We start from the raw sequence: 19580 nt of genomic DNA, 5'->3' as shown, positions 1-19580 counted from the left end.
TTCTATTCTGCTTCCGATTAATTTCTTCATGTTTCTTTAGTTTAACACTCTGTTAGACCTTAAAAATAAGAAATTAAAGTAATTAATTTGGGAATAGAGCAGCTAGTTAATTAAAGGAGATTATAAAAAAATCTTTGCTGATCTCTCATATTTAGCTCTAAATATTTTTTGTAACCCTTATTATTTTCATGACCTTGTAAACTTTAACATATTTTACAACTGCTGAAATTCCACGTATATTTAAGGGTAAACTTTTTGTATTGGTTATAAGCCAGGATCCCATGAATTGCTACTGAGTTAATTCTTTTTGTTTTTAGAAACAAAAACCCATATATTTAATATGGGTTTATGGAAGGTGAAAATAATTTAACATGGTTTGAAAACTCTGACACAGTGTTGCTAACTAGGCAAGAAATAAATGCTACATTCCATCTGAAAGGAAAGATGAGAATCCCATCTCCCCAGTGACATCCAATGCCTTCTTCCAACTTACTGATAGCTGTGACCTATTCGGAGCTGTTACATTGAGTCCAGACTGGTAGGATTTCCAGTTCAGAATTCTTCTACCTTCTTCCACCTTCTCCCAATAGCAATGCTTTTATCAAGAAAAAAAGGTACATAAAACTAAAGGGAATCCATTAAACCATTTACAATGTGAGATCGGTATCTTATTCAAAGAATTTGCAGAAATTAGAGAAAAGAGTATAGTTGGAGATTATAAAACATTAAACTTTTACTAATTAGTAAAATTGATAGCTATGGATGGTAAAACACTTCCACTAATATAATTGGCATAAACTTGAAAATAATTTTGTTCTTAAGACATCAGTAAAATAGGCTTCCTGCTTTCTTAACTTTGCTAATGATTCTTTTTTTTTTTTTTTTTTGGCATGAGCTTCTGAATTAGGCTATCCAGTCTATGCTTGTTAAGTACCAGTCATTTGTGAATTGACTTTTATAGTAAGTGTAGAACTGTGTAAAGAAAGTGACTGACGTTGTTAGTGCCTGAAGACAAGCTGTCATAGGGTTTTGGTTGTATATTACAAGCTTGACTGGTTCCTATCTAAAAGTTAGTGTAGTGTGTTTAGTCCTTCTTTATTTAAAAGTGAATCACTAATTTCACTTATCTTAAAATATTTTTAATAGTTGAGACTAATAATCATGCTTTTTATGGGAATTTTGAAGCTTTGTGTCAAGACCATATTTTTGACAATATCAGAAGCTTTTAATAAGGTGCTTGCTGCTGAGCTAATGATACGCTTTTGGTAGTATTTCTTATACCTATCTTCAATAGACATTCAGGCTAGTGTGAATGTAATAATCAAGCCTCAATCAAACCATACTTAGTATGACAAATATTGCATTATACTGTAATTTAGGTATTCATGCTTCTGATAAAGGGCTTAATTCGACTCCTTGAGGAATCGGGAAAACACTATTGATTTTATACTGGAATGCAAAGTAGCAGCCATTTATAGTGCAAGATATAAATCACTTCCTAATTAAAATTAAATCAAGAGAAATTAAGAATCTCGTGGCCTTATATGTAATGGTACACAATCTTAAGTGTAAAATTATATTTTGTATCAATTGTGTTCCTGTGCATGGGTTTCTGGGCACAAAAATTTTTGCAGCTAATCTTAATAGAAGCAGATAATATTGACTTGAAATTTCTCTTAATTTCTTTCTGTAGGAACATTGCAGTGGACTAAACTACTTATTTCAGATATAATTTATTTATTTTTGTTTTCCCTTTTAAGAAAATGTCAAAGAAATTTTTGGACAGACTATTATTCATCATCATATCCCTTTTAACTGGGACTGTGAATTTATCCGACTGCATTTTGGGCATAATCGGAAGAAGCATCTTAACTACACAGAATTCACACAGTTTCTCCAGGTGAGCTTAGTTTTCCTAACTGGTGTAAATACATACCTTTTCTCCTCCACTTCCTTTTTAGTTTTAAGTTTATTACCAAAAATAGCAATTCCTTGTGGCATTACACCCCCATTTTCATTTCCCACTCCCAGAGGCAACTTTTTAAAACTCTTGTAATTGTTTCTTTCAGTGATTACTTCCATAGCTTTAAGTAATAAACTTGCATTGGCACTTCTACAAGATTTTATTTATTTGACAGAGAGACAGGAGAGAGGGAACACAAGCAGGGGGAGTGGGAGAGGGAGAGGCAGGCTCCCTGCAGAGCAGGGAGCCCGATGCGGGGCTCAATCCCAGGACCCTGGGATCATGACCTGAGCCGAAGGCAGACGCTTAATGACTGAGCCACCCAGGCGCCCCAGCACTTCTCCTTTTTTTTAATCTATTTTTTTAATTGAAGTATAGTTGACACACAGTTTTAAATTTTGATTTCTTGGTCTGTGCTCAGCACAAGTGTAGCTACCATCCGTCACCATACGATCCTACTCTAGTACCATTCATTATGTTCCCCATGCTGTGCCTTTCATCTCTGACTTATTCATGCCATAACTGGAAGCCCATACACCCCACTTTCCTTCACCCATTTTGCCCATTCCTCCACACGCTTCCCCTCTGACAACCACCAGTTCTCTGTATTTATGGGTCTGTTTCTGCTTTGTTTGTTCATTTGTTTTATTTTTTAGATTCCACATATAAGTAAAATCATATGGTATTTGTCTTTGACTTATTTCATTTAGCATAATACCCTCTAGGTCTGTCACTACCCTTGTAAATGACAGGATCTCATTCTTTTTTTTATGGCTGAGTAATATTCCATTGTATGTATATACCACATCTTCTTTATTCATTTATTGAGGGATACTTGGGTTGCTTCCAGGTATCTTGGCTATTGTAAATAACATGGCAATAAACATAGGGGTTCACATATCTTTTCAAATTAGTGTTTTCATTTTCTTTGGGTAAATACCCAGTAGTGGAATTACTGGATTATAAGGTGTTTCTGTCTTTAATTACTTCGAGGAACCTCCATACTGTTTTCTACAGTGGCTGCACCAAATTACATTCCCACCAACAGTGCATGAGGGGTCCCTTTTCTCCACATCCTCAACAGTACTTGTGATTTCTTGTGTTTCTAATACCAGCCATTCTAACAGATGTGAGGTGATATCTCATTGTGCGTGTTTTTTTAAAGATTTATTTATTTTAGAGAGAGAGTGGGGTGGGGGGTTGAGGGGCAGAGGGAGAAGGTGAGGGTGTCTTAAGCAGACTCCGAGCTGAGCAGAGCCCGACACGGGGCCCAATCCCATGACCCTGAGATCACAACTTGAGCTGAAACTAAGAGTTGGATGCTTAATGGACTGTGGGGGCTATCTGGATGTCTTCTTTGGAAAAATGTCCATTCATCTCCTCTGCCTGTTTTTCTGCAAATATTTTCTCCCATTAACTACATTGTCTTTTTCTTTTATTGATGGTTTCCTTTGCTGTGCAAAAGCTTTTTATTTTGGTGTAGTCCCAATAGTTTACTTTTGATTTTGTTTCCCTTGCCTCAGGAGACATATTTAGAAAACTGTTGCTAAGGCCAATGGCAGTGAGATTACTGCCTATGTTTTCTTCTAGGAGTTTCATGGTTTCAGGTCTTACATTTAGGTCTTTAATCCATTTTGAGTTTATTTTTGTGTGTGGTGTAAGAAAGTGGTCCAGTGTCATTCTTTTGCATCGTTTTGTCCAGTTTTCCTAACACCATTTATAGAAGAGATTGTCTTTTCCTCATTATATATTCTTTCCTGTTTTGTTGTAGATTAACTGACCATTTATGGTCAAATTGTGGGTTTATTTCTGTGCTCTCTATTCTGTTCCATTGATCTATGTGTATTTTGGTGCTAGTACCATGCTGTTTTGATTACTACAGCTTTGTAGTATATCTTGAAATCTGGGATTGTGGTGCCTCCAGCTTTATTCTTCTTTCTCAATATTGCATTGGCTATATGGGGTCTTCTGTGGTTTTGTACTCTACCTTAAAATTTTTCATTTTTAGGTATTTTTCTTTGAATTTGAACTGTGGAAGATTAGGAGCTGGTTCTTTTACCCCTTTCCCTCTCCCACAGACTTGGATATTTTCTATCTCCATCACCCATATAATTATGTTATGATTCTACTTAGATCAATAATCATATTTTAATTACTATAATTTTTAAATACTACACATGACTGAAATGATTACTTTTCTTAGGGTTTCTAGTTTTTCTTGTTTAGTTTTCTATGTATTAATGCTAATTCATTCTTAAATTTTGCCTCCATTATTAACATCTCATTTTAATATGTTTAAAACGTATTAGGTATTCATTCTATCAATTTCGTCTTCTTGGAGCTCTCTAGGAGCTTTTTCTTTTTAAAAAATATCAAGGTAAAATTCACTTAACATAAAATTAACCATGTGAAAGTGCATAATTTAGTGGCATTTAGTACAATTCACAGCGTTGTGCAACTACTACCTTTGTCTTACTCCAAAACCTTTTCATTACCAAAAAAACCCCTCTGTACTCACTAAGCAGTTATTCCCCATTCCTGTTTCTCCTCAGCTCCTGGCAGCCACCAAACTACCTTCGCTTCTGTGGATTTACCTATTCTGCATAGTTCATATACGGTAGCTCCCCCATTATTTACAGTTTTGCTTTTTGCAGTTTCAGTGTACCTGCGGTCAACCGCGGTCCAGAAGCAGATAATCCTTCTGATGTATCATCAGAAGGTTAATAGTAGCCTAATGCTATGTCACAGTGCTCACATCACCTCACTTCATCTTATCACTTCGACATTTTCATCTCATATCGTCACAAGAAGTGTGAGTACAGTACAGTAAGATATTTGAAGAGGGCAAGAGAGAAAAAGAGACCACATTCACATAACTTTTATTGCAATGTAATGTTATAATTGTTCTATCTTATTACTTTAGTGATTACTGTTAATCTCTTACTGTGTCCAATTTAGGAATTAAACTTTATCATAAGTATGTATGTATGGGAAGAAACAATATATATATAGGGTTTGGTTCTATGTGCAGTGTCAGGCGTCCCTTTAGGGATCTTGGAACATATCCCCCTTGGATAAGGGGATGTAGATACTGCTGGTGAAATTATACAATATGACTTTTTATGTCTGGACTTTTTTTTACTTAGCATAATGTTTTCAAGGATTATCCATGTTGTAGCATGTATTACTACCTTATTCCTTTTTATGGCTGAACAATGTTCCATTGTATGGATACACAATATTTTGTCTACCCATTCATTAGTTGATGGACACTTGGGATGTTCTCACCTCACCTTTTTGGCACTTGTAAACATTGGAGTACATGTATTTGTTTGAATACCTGTTTCCAAATCTTTTGAGTATATCCCTAGATATGAGATTGCTATGTCATATGGTAATTTTATGTTTAACTTTTTGAGGAATTGCCAGACTGTCTTCCATAGCCCCTGCACCGTTTTCTTGGAACTTTCTGACTTGCTTCATGGCTGGAGGTTGGACTTTGTACTTTTTGCATAGCTGTCAGTCTGTCATCTCCCTTCACCTTCATCGTGGGGAATCCATTTGTCTTTATTTTATGTTGAATCTCCTGTTTTCTGGATTCCATCTCTTCCTTTATTATGGTTTACTTCCTCTTTTTGGTGGAATGCTTCCTGCAGGAGCTTCTTGAGGAAAGTAAAATAATTTTTTGTGACACTTTTCATATCTGAAAACCTCTGCTCTGTTTACACTTAGTGTGACTGGGGGGGTATAGAATTCTTTTTTTTTTTTTAAGATTTTATTTATTTATTAGGGGGGGAGAGAGAGAGGGATTGAAAGATCGGGTGAGAGGAGGGGCAGGGGGAGAAGCAGACTCCCCACAGAGCAGGGAGCCTGATGTGGGGCTTGATCCCAGGATCTGGGATCATGACCTGAGCCGAAGGCAGACACTTAACTGACTGAGCCACCCAGGTGCCGGACTGGGTATAGAATTCTTGTAGGAATTATTTTCCTTCTAATTTTGAAAACATTTCTCTTTTGTTTTCTTCCTGTTTTGCCATTGAAGAATCCAGTGCCATTCTCATTCTTGATTCTGTTTTGAAACATTTTTTTTCACTCTGGAGGGTTTTTAGATTTATTTTTTTTCTTTTCTTCGGTATTTTGAAATTTCATGATGATACTCCTTGGTGTGGGACATTCAGTGGGCTCTTTGAAAACTTTTGTCCCTCAATTCTTGAAAATATTCTTACTACTTTTCTTTCTTTCTGGACTGGTCAACATATTAAATGTATGATTTAGTTTTTTCTTCTCTTCTACTTTTGAACCTTTTATTAAGTTTTTAATTCTGTTATATTTCAAATTTTCAGTTAAAAAGAACTGAACATTCCTTTTAAAAAAATAGCATATTATTTTTTCATGGATGTGCTATTTCTCTCCCTTCCCCAAAGATATTGAAGGCAGGTGTTTGTTCCCCCCCGCAAAGTGTCTGTTTTCTCCAAGTTTCTTTCTTTTTCTTTGTTTGACTTTACTCATGTCTGATTGTCATTGGTCCTCTGCTCATATTTAAGAGTGAGGCTTATTGGGAGCTTTGAGTTCATGGTACTACTTATTAACCTTATTATAAAGTTCACTGGCTCAGCTGTTATATTGGGGACCCTCTAATGGCTGTATGTCCAGGTCTTTTCTTTTGCATCCCACCTGAATATTCAGTCTGGCTTTTGACATTCTGGTTGCTGAATAAGACAAGGGGGTTGGAGGTCTCAACATTCAGTATGGAGATGGACTTTCATTAAATTCCTCTTTTCTCTCCTTTTTTAAAAATTTTTTAAAAAACATTTTTATTTATTTATTTGACACAGAGAGAGAGAGAGGGACAGCGAGAGAGGGAACACAAGCAGGGGGGAGCGGAAGAGGGAGAAGCAGGCTTCCCGCAGGGCAGGGAACCCTGATGCGGGGCTCGATCCCAGGACCCTGGGATCATGACGTGAGCCGAAGGCAGACGCTTAATGATTGAGCCACCCAGGCGCCCTGAATTCCCTCTTTTCAGCTGCACCTGGGCTCCTCTAGTCCAGAGATGCTCTGTTACATTCTCAAGGCAGTGAACTTCTAGTCTTCTGCCAGCCTTGGGAAAGGGCAGAATCCTGGCCACAGTGAGCAATGCAGGTGATTAACTGCATTTGAAACAGACTTCCATCTAAGCCTCCTGTTTGTAGTTGCAGTCTTACTGTCACTTCCAGGGGTACTAGTGTAGCCAATTCCTGAGTGTTTTGGGGGGTGCTGTCATGTATACATTGGATTGCTTTTTGGCTTTTTCCATGTCCAGTTTTCTTGAGTCTGCTAAGTCAGTTGTCACTTGCCTTTCTGCTCTCTAATCTTAAAAATGTAGTTGCTATCTTCTTTTCTGTTCTCTTTGTCCTTGAGTGTCTGTTTTTAGTTCCTTTACTGTGATTTTAGTGAAGAGTGGAGTTTTAGAAGACAGCAGAGTTACATGTACTAGGTCATTCTCCTTCACTCCCACAGTTTCTGAAGCTCAGCTGTTTTCATCTCATAGATGAAATGCATTTTAACTTGAGCATAACTTCCCTTTTTTTTTTTTTACCCTTTCCTTCAGTTCCCCTATCCACACTTGAAATCTGAAAGCAGACTTATTTTTATCTTTCATTTATTAGAGTATCTTTATCTTTTTAGATAAAGTATCTTTTTAGAGTATCTTTATGTATTTTATCTTTTATAAGCCTAGGGTATTGTTTCTCTTTATGAGTGTGATCACAGTTTGAAAACTATATCCTTTTGGTGTGGTTGTAGAACCCAGTGCTTGTTCTAACACTTGCACAGTTAGTGCCTACCTGACTGACATTGTAAAGTGCTCAAACTGGAAAAGTTGAAAATATTATTTATTTGAGACATGAATATTTAAAAAAGGAAATGACCCCTGAAACTAATACTACACTACGCAAATTTGAATTTGAATAAAATCTTGAAAGAAAAAACATAAAATGAAAAAAGGAAATGTTCTTCGAACTAGGATTTTTAAGATTTCTCTAAAGATGGTTTGTTCTTGTCATTGGTTCCCTTGCATTTACTGAGTATATTTTACAATATCTACTTCTACCCTGATATATTAATTATTCTACATAAACTGGAGGGCTATAGATAGGAAACTTCTTTTTTCCCACCTTTGTTTTGCTTCTCATTCAAAGCCCTTAATGTTAATTTTTTTAAACTTTTTATTTTGAAAGATTTTAAATATATTTAAAAAAAGAATAGTGTAATAAACTTCCATGTACCCATCAACCAGCTTTAGCAGTTATTAACTGTTGGCCCCTCATTTTGTCTATAATTTCCACTGGCTTCCTCCCTCATTTGGAAGCCAATCCCATACACTCTCTGGGTTCATCTGTGATACTTTCACTATGTATCTTTAAAAGATACATAAGAGTTCTCCAATTGTTAACCTAATAGAAAATAGAAAATCTGTTCTTCCAGCATTACTCTTGCAATGAAGATTCTGCTTTGTCTTTAACATAAAGGTCCACATTTTCTTCAGTACTGAGTGTCATTAATAAGGCTTCATTATGTCCATGGTTGCCACTGGATATTTCTGAGAGACTAAGACATATACATGGAGAAGACAAAGACATGACAAAAACATAAAGAAGGAGGGAAAAAAGGGGAATGAGTAAGGGAAAACATATATAAGACAGGGAGTGGACCTGTGTCCATTTCTGATGCTGCTTAGGAATATCCTTTCTGTGGGGAATACTTTCAACAATATTTTAAGGTTGAAATAAAGACCTAAAATTCCTGCTTCATTTGAAGGGTGATATGGTTGGAGGTGATAGGAAGGATGGGGTGAGTAGGGACAATGAAGAAAGTAGAAGAGGACAGAATTCACGAATATGTGAAGATTACACAACACACTCCTGAACAGTTAATGGATCATAGAATAAAGCAAAAGGAAAATCAAAAAATATCATGAGACAAATGAAAACACAACGTACCAAAATGTATGGGACACAACAAAAGCAATTCTAAGAGGGAAGTTTATAGTAATAAACACCTACATTAAGAAAAAATAAAGAACCTACCCAAGGAACTAGAGGAAAAATAAACTAAGGTCAAAGTTATCAGAAGGAAGAAAATAACAAAAAGTCAAAGCAGAAGTAAATGAAATATAATGACTAGGGAGACAATAGAAAAGATCAGTGAAACTAAGAACTGTGTTTTTTTTTTTAAGATAAACAAAATTGACAAATGTTTAGACTGAGGAAAAAAGACTTAGAAATGAAAGAGACATTACAATTGATAAGAGAAATACTAAGGATCATAAGAAACTACTGTGAATATTTGTATGCCAACAAATGAGATAACCTAGAAGAAATGGATAAATTCCTAAAAACATACTCCCTACCAATTCTGAATCATGAAGAAATAAAAAATCTGAACAGACCAATTACTAGTAAGGAGATTGAATCAGTAATTAAAAACCTCCCAACAAAGAAAAGTATAGGACCAGATGGCTTTCCGGGTAAATACTACCAAACATCCAAATAAGAGTTAATACCAATCTTTCTCAAACTCTTCCAAAAAGTAGAAGAGGAGGGTACACTTCTTCCAAATTCACTTTACTAGACCAGTGTTAGCCGTGATACCAAAGCCAGATGAGGACTCTGCAAGAAAAGAAAATTACAGGTCAGTATTCTTGATGAAGATAGATGCAGTTAGCCTCAACAAAATATTAGTAAACTGGATTTAATAGTACATTAAAAGGAGCATACACCAAGATCAAGTGGGATTTATTGCTGGAATGCTAGGATTCATCATATGCAAATCATTAAATGTGGTATACCACGTTAACAAGATGAAGAGTAAAAATCATATGATCATCTCAGTAGATACAGATAGAGAAAAAAAAATTGACAAAATTCAATATCCTTTCATGATAAAAATGCTTAGCAAATTGGGTGTAGATGGAACATACCTCAACATAATAAAGTGCATATATGACAAGACCATAGCTCACATCATGCTCAACAGTGAAAAGCTGAAAGCTTTAAGATCAGGAACAAGACAAGGATGTCCACTTATCATTTTTATTTAAAAAAGTACTGGAAGTTTTAGCCAGAGCAATTAGTCAAGAAAAAAAATAAAAGACATCCAAATCAGAAGGGAAGAAATAAAATTGTTCCTTTTTGCAGATGACATAATATATATAGAAAACCCTAAAAATCTACACAACACACACACACACACCAAAAACTATTAGCACTAATAAATGACTTAAGGAAAGTTTCAGGGTACAAGATCAATATATAAAAACAGTTGCATTTCTACACGTTAATGATGAACTATTAAAAAGAGAAATTAAGAAAACAATCCCATTTGTAGAACATCAACAAGAATCAAATACTTAGGAATAAATTTAACCAAGAAAGTGAAAAATCTGGTCACTGAAAACTGTAAGCCATTGATGAAAGAAGTTGAAGAAGACACAAATAAATGGAAAAATAATTGTGTTCATTTATTCAAAGAATTAATATTGTTAAAATGTCCATACTACCCAAAGTGATCTATGGATTCAACAGAGTCACTATCAAAATTCCAATGGCACTTTTTACAAAAATAAAAAAACAGTCCTAAAATTTGTATGGAACCACAAGAGACCTCAAATAGCCAAAGCAATTTTGAGAAGAACAAAGCTGGAGACATCACACTTTCTGAATTCAAACTGTATTGTGAAGCTATAGTACTCAAAACAGTATGGTATTGTCAAAAATAGACACATAGATCAATGGAACAAAATAGCCCAGAAATAAACCCATGCATATATGGTCAATTAATTTCTGACAAAAGAGTTAAGAGTATACAGTGGAGGAAGGGTAGTGTTTTTAATAAACAGTGTTGGGAAAACTGGATATCCACAAGCAAAAGAATGAAACTTTTACACATAAACTCATACACAAAAAGCAACCCAAAATGGATTAAATTGAGCATAAGACCTGAAACTGTAAACTCTTAGAAGAAAACATAGTAGGTAATCTCCTAGACTTCAGGTTTGGCAATGATTTTTTTTAATTTGACACTGAAAACAGAGGCAGCAAAAGCAAAAATAAACAAGTAGGACCACATCAACGTGAAAAGCTGCACAGTAAAGAAATCCATCAACAAATGAAAAGGCAACCATTGGAATGGGAGAAAATATTTGCAAACCACTTATCTAATAAGGGATTAATATCCAAAATATACAAGGAATTTATACAACTGAGTAACATACATACATACATACATACATACATACATAAAAATAAAAATGGGCAAGGGACCTGAATAGTCATTTTCCCAAAGAAGACCTACCAATGCCAGGAGGTATATGAGAAGTTGTCCAACTGCACTAATCATCAGGGATAAGCAAAATAAAACCACAATGAGATGTTACTTCATATTTGTTAGGATGTCTATTATCAAAAAGACGAGAGACAACAAATGCTGGCAAGGATGTGGAGAAAAGGGAACCCTTGTACATTGTTGGTGGCAATGTAAACAGGTACAGCCACCATGGAAAACAGTATGGAGACTCATCAGGAAATTCAAAATAGAGCCACCTTATGATCCAGCAATCCCACTTCTGGGTATGTATCCAAAGGAAACAAGAAGTCACTATTTCAAAGAGATAGTTGTACTCCCATGTTTATTGTAGCATTATCACAATAGCCAAGGTATGGAAACAACCAGAGTGTCCATTGGTGGGTGAATGGATAAAGAAGATGTGTATGTGTGCGCACATGCACAGACATACACGCGAGAATATTATTCACTCAAAAAAAAAGTCCTGTCATTTGCAATAATTTAGATGAACTTGGAGGACATTATACTAAGTGAAATAAGCGAGACAGAGAAAGCTGTATTACAAGATATCACTTCTATGTAGAATCTTAAAAAAAAAAAGTTGAACACATAGAAACACAAAGTAAAATAGTGGTTGCCAGGGGCTGGGTTGGGAAGAGAGGTGGTGAGAGAAAGCAGGAGAAGCTGGAAAAACATTACAAACTTTCAATTATAAGGTGAGTAAGGTCTGAGGGAGGATGTACTGTGTATCATGGTGACTGAATAATACTGTGCTGTATAATTGAAATTTTTAAAAAAATTTTATTTTAGAGAGTCGGCGGGGAGGGGCAGAGGGAGAAGAGAATCTTAAAACAGACTCCACACGGAGAGTGGACCCTGACATGGGGCTCAATCTCAGGACTCTGAGATCACAAAGCGTTGGGATGCTTAACCGACTGCACCACCCAGTGCCCCTGTATAATTGAAATTTGCCAAGAGAGTAGAACTTGAGTGTTCTCATAAAAAAAAAAAAAAAAGATAACTATGTGACGTGAAGGATGTGTTACTTAACTTGGTGGGACTCCTTTCACAGTGTATGCATGTATCAAATCATGTTTCACACTTTAAATATATTATGATTTTGTTATTTTTATCTCAATAGAGTTGAAATTTAAAAAAAGTAGAAGAGTGGGAAAAGAAAACTTTGTCAAATCATGCTGGTTGTTTATTTTGTACTTACCAGTTGAGTTTTAGTTTCTCCACTCCTGTTGCTCTTTTTAAGAAAATCCAAACATTTAGATGTTTGATGATAGATGTTACAATGTTTAGATGTTTTCCTCAGTGTTATCATTTAATTTTTTAAAGTTATGACTATTGAAAGATTTAGTAGTTTTGATATACTTGTCTCTAGCCTGCCAACCTGCTAAGAAAAAATATTTTAAAAACTTGTTTTGTTGCCGGGATGCCTGGGTGGCTCAGTCGGTTAAGTGTCTGCCTTTGGGTCAGGTCATGAACCCAGGGTCCTGGGATCATGTCCCTCGTCAGACTCCTTGCTCAGCGGGGAGCCTGCTTCTCCCTCTCCCTCTGCCTGCCACTCCCCCTGCTTATGCTCTCTCTCTCTCTGACAAATAAATAAAATATTTAAAAAAAAAACAATGAAAAAACTTGTTTTGTTGGAGAGAGATAATGAGCAAATGTATTGCTTCTTCTAGAGGAGGGGGCAAGCACTTTCTTATATGTGAATTTGGTTATTTGGTCAAACCACGCATTCCTCAGCTTTCATTTGAGCACCCACATATAGAAAAGATGTCTCTTGGGGCTCCTGGGGGGCTCAGTCATTAAGCATCTGCCTTCAGCTCAGGTCATGGTCTCAGGGTCCTGGGATCGAGCCCCACATTTTTTTATTGCCATGCTGTGCTTCGTTCTTCCTGAGGAACAGCGTGTAGAACATTTTCAGGAAAACATGTTCCTTTTAAAAGAAATCAAAAGGGATCGAGCCCCACGTGGGGCTCTCTGATCAGCAGGGAGTCTTGCTTTTCCCTCTCACTCTCCCTCTGTGCGCACGTGCTCTCTCTCTCTCAAATAAATAAAATCTTAAAAAAAAAGATGTCCCTTTAAATTAGTAAGAAAATTAAGTTTTAAATAACATTAAATATTTTAATCTGACATCTAAAGCATATTGAACATAGCCTACTTCTTGCTTGACTTAATATTCATTTAATTCTGGTTGTCCAAATGTATATTACTTATTCCAGAGGTAACCTTGTCCATAATAATTTGTAAATGGTGTTATAGCTTAATACCTGTGCAAGGAAATGGGAACTTTTTCATATTTACTTATAGTGCTATGGAGTCCAATATGTACAGTATTAAAGCCAAGACATGGATGTTTAAAAGAAATTTAATGTTCACAGTTATCACTGATGCTTTCACACTATTAATAAAATCATATTGTGAAAAAATTGTTTTAATATCATACAAATACAGAAAGTCACATACAACAAATAGTTTGATGAGTTATTATGAGACAACTTAAGGTAATTTAAATGTCTTTGAATTACCACTGATCTATCACAAGCCCATAGGAAAATAAATTAGTAAAATGGTGAGACTTCTGCCAAAAACTATTTTAATTTTTTTTAAAGATTATTTATTTGAGAGAGAGTTCACGTGCACACATGTGCGCTCAGTGGGGAGGGGCAGAGACAGAGCAAGAGAGAATCCCAAGCAGCAGAGAGCCTGACCCGGAGATCACGACATGAGCCCAAACCAAGAATTAGACGCTCAACTGAATGTACCACTGAGCACCCCCCAAAAACCATTTTAAATGTCAGAAAAAGCAACATTGATTTGTAGGCTTGCATAAATAAATTACAATGAAAATTGCAGTATTGTATCTATGAATAATATTTATATATTGAGGTATGAATTTTATTTCTGGAGTTGCAAATAGTGTGAAAATGGCATCCAAGAGCACCATTTTTATGTTGTGATAACAGATTTATTTGAATTATGTTATGGGTCATCAGGGCAGAAATGCTCCAGTTTTGACTTTTCTATAGTATTTAAGAGTATTACTGGCACATTTTATTGTTTTTGTTGATATCATTTATGACAAAAATTGGCTGCCCGGTAGTTTAAAAGTTCAGTGATCTTTTGGATTATTTTACAGTTTATGAGTAACTGCTGCTCAAAGCCAGACAGAGTGATAGCTGAACACTAGTTATCGGTTTGTTATTCATAACTTTCATGTTAGAATTACTAAGTATTGCTCTTAACAGTCAGTAGAGTTTCTCACGAAGTTCATTTTTAAAAATTGAAAAGTAGTCTCTAATTCATTGAGAGGGAGAAAGAGACATTATAATTGCAGTATTTAAATTGAAATACTGAAAATGAATCTAAACTTTTAATTCAGAAATTACCCTTGGATAAGAATGCCTTCAAGCAGGAGAGAATACATTTTAAAAGTTGAAGGAAAGCACAGAACTGTGTGTTGGAAACTTTTCAAGTAAATGAAGGGTTTTTTCCTCCTCCCTTTTCTTTATTGCCATGCTGTGCTTCGTTCTTCCTGAGGAATAGTGTGTAGTACATTTTCAGGAAAATATGTTCCTTTTAAAAGAAATAAAAAGTGTTATAAATTCAGAGCTCTACTGTGTTGATTTCTGTAGTAAGTGCATGTAGGGAAAGAATGTCCTTCCTTTTCAAAACATGCAATTGGGATGTGCTTTGACCAATATAATGTCCTATTTCTAACTTTTCTCTCTAGGAGCTACAGTTGGAACATGCAAGACAAGCCTTTGCACTGAAAGACAAAAGCAAAAGTGGCATGATTTCCGGTCTGGATTTTAGTGACATCATGGTTACCATTCGGTCTCACATGCTCACTCCCTTCGTGGAGGAGAACTTAGTTTCAGTAAGTAGAAAGCAAGTATTTCATTTTGTATTTCCTTAAAAATTTTGAACCATTGGGTCCTGGCTTGCCTCCTTGGACCCATCGAACTCTCTAGTATTCTAACTTTATGTTTGGTTGTAGAAGGTAAACAAGTATGTGTAAGGGAGGTGGGGGTGATGGTGAATAGTCTTTCCCCAGATCATAGCTTTTTCAGAGCCACCATCTTGCTCTCATAGATATCCAAATTGTTTATTTCCGTTTATAGAGTTCAACTAAAGAAAACAAGGGAGTTTGTAGACAAGGGTGTGTAATTACTTTTTCCAGCGGCAGTACCTCTCCCAGACACTACTGCCTTCACCTTGGCCTCTTTCCATCCTCCCAGGCTCCCAAAGCCTTGCTATAAAGATGGCTCCTTCCTTTGTTGCCTGCAGGGTGCTGTTTGCTAGAGGAATCATCACTGGCCTCTACACTGTTTTAATAACCATGGCCGTGGCAGAAGGTATGGAGGAAATATGTGGGCATCAGCCTCTGTGGCTCCCTCCTCTCTGCCCCTTCACCTGTGTATTCAGTCTGCATGGACCAGACGGATTTTTTTTGTTGTTGTTCTGTCAAACTGCTAATCTCTACAAAGTAATCATCTGGGCCAATAGCAAACTGATGTCATTCACTTCCTCACAAAGAGTGGTGAAACTTTCTTCACTTACCAGTTTTCTTGTTCATGCATTGTACTTATGTATAAGTTTTTGATTGCTGCTTGTTTTAAATGGGGGGAAGCCAATGAGTGCTTTTGTTGTTTCAGCTGAAGATCATTATCCCTGATTTAGACTGGGGTAGAAAGATCAACTTCTGTTCTTTTTCTTCAGTGAATTTGAACATGGAGCATGTCACCTTGTCCTACACATTTCACCTCCTTGACACCCGTCTCCCACTCCCTGAACCCTTACCTCATACCCCAGCCAAAAAATGAGAGAAGGAAGGGAAGAAAGGGAGAGAGGGAGGAAAGTGGTGGTAGTGGTGGGGGGATATCCTAGAGGGAAGGACTCAGCTCAGTGCCTCGGAGTGAGGGGACCCATTTAATCTTTTCCACTTGGGTTACATAGACCTGTTTTAGCTTCAACTTACCAAATGGCATTTCAATTCCTGAAGGAATGTATTAAATAATTTGAGTTCTGCTTTTGGGTCACTGGCATCCAAGTTCAGGCTAATACACATATCATCTATATTTGGGTTAAGGCATGTATGTGAGGGATGAGTGCATTTGCCTATCATTACCTACACTGTTCTTAGTAGACCTTTATGATGAAGGTCACGCTGGCATTTCCATAAGTATTTCTTTGAGTTTTTAATGGAGAATGTTTTCAATCATATGGGTTCCTCTGACTCCTGGCTTAGAAATTAGGCTTTTACAAACTATGAAAAATATTCTCTTTTGAGTTGATGTCCAACTGGTAGGCAGAGGGAGAACTTACCTCCTCACCTTGCAGAAGTAATGAAGGCCGCATTGCCCCGCATTGCTCCGCAGGCATGAGCCTCTTCTGCACCATTCCACTAAAGATGTAATTCATGGTGAATAAATCCTCTCTAGATTTTCTCTACATTTTTTGGAATTTTTGGTAGTTGTACCTGTCATGATGTAGGTTCAGAGCCCAGCACAGACTGTTAAATATCTTAATTATAACAGTGGCCTTTAAAAAAAAAAAAAAAGATTAGGAGGTTGATATAGTGAAATAGTCTTAAAATCTACAGTTAGCACTGGTTTTTGTGTATGTGTATGGGAATAAAAGCAAGTTTAAAAACTCCTTATGTTGTACATTGATGTTTGAATTATGCTGGACTAGCAAGAGTTCCATAGTTGAAGATCTTGAAAATCCTGTTTAAATAACTATTGTTTTTGATCTGTGATAATTGTATTTGTTGTTTCTGACCTTATAGGTAGAGGAACCGTGAAGTCCAACTTCCAGATGTTGCTTTCTTCCTTAAAACCTAAATAACATAGACCTCCCTGAGGGCGTGAAATGCACTGTTTCAGTACGATACTTTCTTTGTATTTATGGACTGGTTGTTAATCACTTTAGTAATGAAGAGTCCTTTGGATCTTCTTTGGGAAAAGTGTAGTATCCTTAAGCGTGTTTTTTTTTGTTTTCATTTGTTTTTTAAACTTTTTGTGTTGTCATTTCCTAGGCAGCTGGAGGAAGTATCTCACATCAGGTTAGCTTCTCCTACTTCAATGCATTTAACTCCTTACTGAATAACATGGAGCTTGTTCGTAAGATATATAGCACTCTAGCCGGCACGAGGAAAGATGTTGAAGTCACAAAGGGTAAGATTTTAAAAATATGTATTGATTTAAATCTGTGTTTTTACTTTTCTTTCTCTAGGGCATGAGGTTGGTCTAAGTTTACCACTCTGAAGCCAGATGCAGAAAGTATGTTGCTGTGTGTATGTGCTTCACTCGGGCCCTAGTGGTCTCCAAAAATCCAGGTGGAATTAATGGGATGCTGGGGTCAGGAATGGAAAAGTGGCTTTGACAGTTTTGAAAAGAACCTTGGCCCAGTCTGTCAAACTGGTCAGTGACAGTGTGGCGCAGCTTGTTTGTTCTAGGAAAGAGTTGCCACAGAAAGACGGGCAAGCCTATTCTTTCTGCTATATCGTAGTAGGGTGTTTTAGGTGATTGGAGAATAGCCAATTCTTTTATCTTGTAACCCTGGAGACTAAAGCAAATAAACAAGGTAAAAGGGAGGATTCTAAAGAGATTGCTTTATCTTTGAAATTAATTTATCTGTTTTTGCTGTTCACGATGTTAACATTTTATCTTTTGCCAGCTTTCAGAATTACAGTTGAACTTATGTATTTAAATTAAGTTTTAGATTTTTAAAATAATACTAAGATGCCTTTAGCTTGCAGATTATAGTTGGTAAAGTAGAAGCATATTAAGGATTTTTAAGATTTTAAAATACTTTCTTTTTCTTCTAGAGGAATTTGCCCAGAGCGCCATACGCTATGGACAGGTCACTCCACTAGAAATTGATATCCTCTACCAACTTGCAGACTTATATAATGCTACAGGGTAACTATTTCAATAATTCTTTGTGTTATTTATGATAAGACAGTTCCTTTAACATGTAAAGCAGGAGTATGCTTTTAGTTCATTTTAACAGTAGTTAATCCAGTCTACAAATTCCAAGAAAGAGAGATAGGCGATACGAGAAACAGGAGGAGGGAGAGACAGAGGAAGACAGACCCTTAGGTCAGGGAGATGGACAGAGAGAAAGGGAGAAAGGAAAGGGAAAGGGAAAAGAGGGCAGGGGGAGGGAGGGAAGAGATGGAGAGAGGAGGTAAAAGAACAAGGTTAGCTTAAGGGGCCTGAGAGGAAAATGGGGGAAGGAAGAAAAATGAGAGTAAGGGGGAGCGAGAAGCAAGAGACGGTTGGGAAAAATTGATTTCATCTGGACTCGATTAAATGTAAGAGACTTGTGAAAATTTGCCTAATTTTATCAAATAAACTGAAGTACATGTTCAGGAGACTTACAATCTTTTTGGTTCATTGTAAATGGTCATTTTACTGAATAGTATATATGTGTTAGAGGGTATCATTTTTGTGAAATATGCCTGTGACATTATCATCATAGTTATCATCACGGACAAGCTCAGATGTTTTATGCCTCCACGTCATAGACTAAAACAACCAAAGCACATTGAGAGTTTTTAATTTGCAGAGTTCTTTTGCAAATCCAAAAGAAAAACCTTCTTCTCTGGCAGGATTTGTGGGATAGGGGACATATGCTTTATTAAGTAATAAGATTTTTTTTTAGATGCCTTTAGAAGTTATTTAAATGTAAGAATATCTGAAAAATGGGTTTTAACCGTAGAGCTGAGGACTAATAGAAGCTGTGTATACCTGGGTGATTTATTGCCTTCATGCTACATAATGAATTGTTGGGCTGGAGATGATACTGAACATACCACCCCATCTTTGGTGATTGACGTGAAATATCAGGCCACGTCTCATCCATCTAGAATTCACATTTTTAGCAAAGATTCTGAGCCTCCTTCATGATAATAAATGGTTTCAAAAAAATGCTTTTCAAAACTGGATCTGAAGGACCTACCTTGTTCATGGAACATACTTATTTTTAAGTAAATTTTTTGAATACAGTAGTGCATGGTTCAAAACTCGCAGTTTAAAAGAGGGTGCCATAAAAAGTCTCTCTTCTACCTTTGTGCCTTTCCTTAAAGGCCACCAGTAGTATTTATCACTTTTGTGTTTATCCTTCTCAAGGTACTTTGTACCTACGCATTAAATATGTACGCTAAAGAAATACCTTTAGTATATATGAACTGTCAATGTCTATACTTTGTTTCTGGTAATTTTAGTTCTTTACTTTTATTATGTATCATTGGGGAGTCTTATTAAATTTATGTACT

General features: G+C 36.3%; 1 protein-coding gene across 3 annotated transcripts in view; it reads left to right on the top strand.

Annotated features, from left to right (window-relative positions):
• SLC25A12 (solute carrier family 25 member 12) overlaps nucleotides 1–19580 on the top strand; it is a 194907-nt gene that overhangs the window by 133656 nt on the left and 41671 nt on the right. For all 3 annotated transcript variants that reach the window (XM_027588356.2, XM_027588358.1, XM_027588357.1), the window contains exons 5-8: nucleotides 1761–1900; nucleotides 15030–15176; nucleotides 17337–17475; nucleotides 18129–18222. In XM_027588356.2, the coding sequence (XP_027444157.1) occupies nucleotides 1761–1900; nucleotides 15030–15176; nucleotides 17337–17475; nucleotides 18129–18222 (520 nt within the window). The remainder of the gene's footprint in view (nucleotides 1–1760; nucleotides 1901–15029; nucleotides 15177–17336; nucleotides 17476–18128; nucleotides 18223–19580) is intronic.

The sequence above is a fragment of the Zalophus californianus genome, chromosome 3, assembly GCF_009762305.2.
Source record: "Zalophus californianus isolate mZalCal1 chromosome 3, mZalCal1.pri.v2, whole genome shotgun sequence".
NCBI classification, from domain to species: Eukaryota; Metazoa; Chordata; class Mammalia; order Carnivora; family Otariidae; genus Zalophus; species Zalophus californianus.
This window is presented reverse-complemented; position numbering and strand designations above follow the sequence as displayed.